Raw genomic sequence first — 2,695 nt, 5'->3', positions numbered from 1 at the left:
ATATCAATTATAAAGCAAAAACATGCACGAGGAGATCAAATTTATAAAACATATACCCATATATCACATTTTATCACTTATTACACTATAGCTTCATTACTCATATAACTAGGTGCATTGTCTCCATATTCTTAGATATGAGACAAGACTTATACTCTTGTGACTTGCCACCACTTAGCAAGTGTGACACGTCATGTATTTATTTAGGCAATGATCAACCAACCTTATATCCTCCTTATTTCCTCAGACCAAAACTGTGGGCTATAACACTGATTAGGACTCCATCCGTGTGACTGGACTACCCAAGCTTACTAATCGTGAGGTGTGACTCGGCCAAAGATTACAGGACCACGGCTTTCCCCATTCTCGAATCCCTAGGGTGTCTCATACCCTAGGCTATTCTCCTCATTAAACCGGTGGAGATAGCTAGGTTCTAGCCCCTCGATAAACTATGCGATAGTCCCTCGACAAATAGTAGGATAAAGCTATAGCCCCCGTGCACCAGAGGGCAACCTAATTACCATATGGATTTTCTCTACTCCCAATCCCTAGGCGAACTCCCACCACTGATCATGCCTTAATCATTACTCATTTGTTCTCACTTTTCACTTTCATATACTTTCTATTACAAAAATCACGTTAGGCTCACGACCTTGCGCTACCTATGTGTGTATTCTCATCTTTTTCTCAAATTCATTTCATGACTAACACACAATTATCTCTACTCATCATTGCATTCATTTTCAAAACATAAGCATTTTCATAATAAAATCCTTTTGATTTTGCATTTTACATTTCAAGCCAAAATAGCATTGTGCTTAATCAAATGTTCATACACTCAATGAAAACTAATGCATAGTGTTACATAAAAATCAATCTCATGCATGTAATATCCACCATTAGCATTCAAACGATCAATTAACATACAACTATCCAAAGTAGAGTTTTCCCTTAGTTACCTCAAACCTTTGAGAGGTCAAAAGTTTACCCCTCAATTAACTAGCCTCCAAGCTTGAATTTTCACTCTAAAAGGTGACCAAGAGCCAAAACTACAAGCAATCAATTTGAATTCCATCAACAACCAAAACTCAAATAATTAAACCCTCAATCTCTACTTCTAATTTTCCCAACCTTTACTTTACAAGAGGTGGAGCCTAACCATTATATTTAATATTTACCTTCAGCTCCCAATAGCATTAATGAGCCATTAAATTCCTATTAATGGCATCACAAACTTCTAACCACCATAATAAATGGGATTTTCAGGTATTTATGGTGCCCAACAACCTAAAACACTAAAACCCATTATACCTAGGTTTAAATACTCTAATCTACTTCCAATAACTCCATTAAAGTCAACAAATTCGGACCCATAACCTATATAGACCAAAATCCTACTTCCACTATCAAACTCTAACTTTAACCTTATAAATGTGTAAGAAAAGGGAAGATTAACGAGTATGATACTTACCTTGGGTGTTTATAGCCTTCAAAATACTCTCAAAGTGATACCCAAGTAAACCCTAGTAGAGCTTAGACACGCCTCTTCTTTCTCTCTCTTCTCTTCTTTCTTTTTTATCTCAATTCGCGTCTGATAAAGTGTAGAAAATGGCCATACACTTTAATGGATGTATAATGCACCATGGCGCAGGGCACAGAGAGGTCCTCCCTTGCTTAGAGATAGCTAAGCACCGTGACAGATGATCTACGCACTGCGGCGTGTGGCACAGCAGCTTCAACTCTTCTTTTTTCTTCTCTTTTTGATGCCCGAGTGGCCCGCCTCAATACCAGACCCTCAACTAAGGCTGAAATAACATCAAATAAGATTATTAGACCTCTCTGGCTACACACCACTCCAATTTACTTAATTATCCTAATTAAGTTTAATTAATTAGGGAATTAAAACTCAGGATGTTACAATTCTCCCCTCCTTTTAGGAATTTTGTCCCCAAAATTCACTTAATCTGGCAAAGCTAGTAGAATCTTACCTTAAAGAAACAAGTAAGGATAATGGTTTCTCATCTTCTCTTTAGTTTCCTATGTAGTATCACTAGAAGTCATCCCTTTCTGAATGACTTTCACCAGCCAAATTGTCTTATGTCTCAGTTGTTTCTCCTTAACATTCACAATTTTCTCAAGCTCTGCCCAATATGTCAAATTCTCATGTAAGTCCACATCCTCGGGCTCAATCATATGTAAAGGGTCAAGTTGATATTTCTTCAGTTGAGACACATGGAATACATCGTGCACACCCGACAAATGAGGGGGTAAGGCAATTCGGTATGCCAAAGGCCCAATTCTCTCAAAAATTTCAAATGGCCCAATAAATCTAGGAGTCAACTTCTTCGCATGAATTGACCTCCCAATTCCAGTTATAGGTGTGACCTTCAAAAACATGTGGTCTCCCACCATAAACTCTAATAATCTCCTCCTCTTATTTGCATAGCTCTTTTATCGACTCTGAGCAGTCAACAACTTCTGCAAGATAGTCTCAATCTTCTCAGTGGTTTAATCCACCAAATTAAGATCTATAATGCTTCTCTCACTCAATTCGATCTAACAAAGTGGTGATCCACACTTCCTGTTGTACAAGGCTTCATATGGAGCCATTTGAATGCTCGCATGAAAACTGTTGTTATAAGAGAATTCCGCTAAAGGTAGGTGCTTATCCTAACTGCCATTCCATTCAATGGCA

General features: G+C 37.9%; 1 protein-coding gene across 1 annotated transcript; it reads right to left on the bottom strand.

The window, feature by feature from the left end:
• Positions 1–2,037: 2,037 nt before the first annotated feature.
• On the bottom strand, positions 2,038–2,412 carry LOC129305429 (uncharacterized). Its single transcript, XM_054945461.1, has one exon. It carries the CDS (start codon positions 2,410–2,412, stop codon positions 2,038–2,040), a length of 375 nt encoding a protein of 124 aa, XP_054801436.1.
• Between the last annotated feature and the right edge of the window lie 283 nt (positions 2,413–2,695).

This window comes from Prosopis cineraria, unplaced genomic scaffold (assembly GCF_029017545.1).
Source record: "Prosopis cineraria cultivar Desert tree isolate PC_DT_omini unplaced genomic scaffold, ASM2901754v1 PC3, whole genome shotgun sequence".
Classification (NCBI taxonomy): Eukaryota; Viridiplantae; Streptophyta; class Magnoliopsida; order Fabales; family Fabaceae; genus Prosopis; species Prosopis cineraria.
Note: the sequence above shows the minus strand (reverse complement) of the source record. Positions and strands in the feature narration are given on the sequence as shown.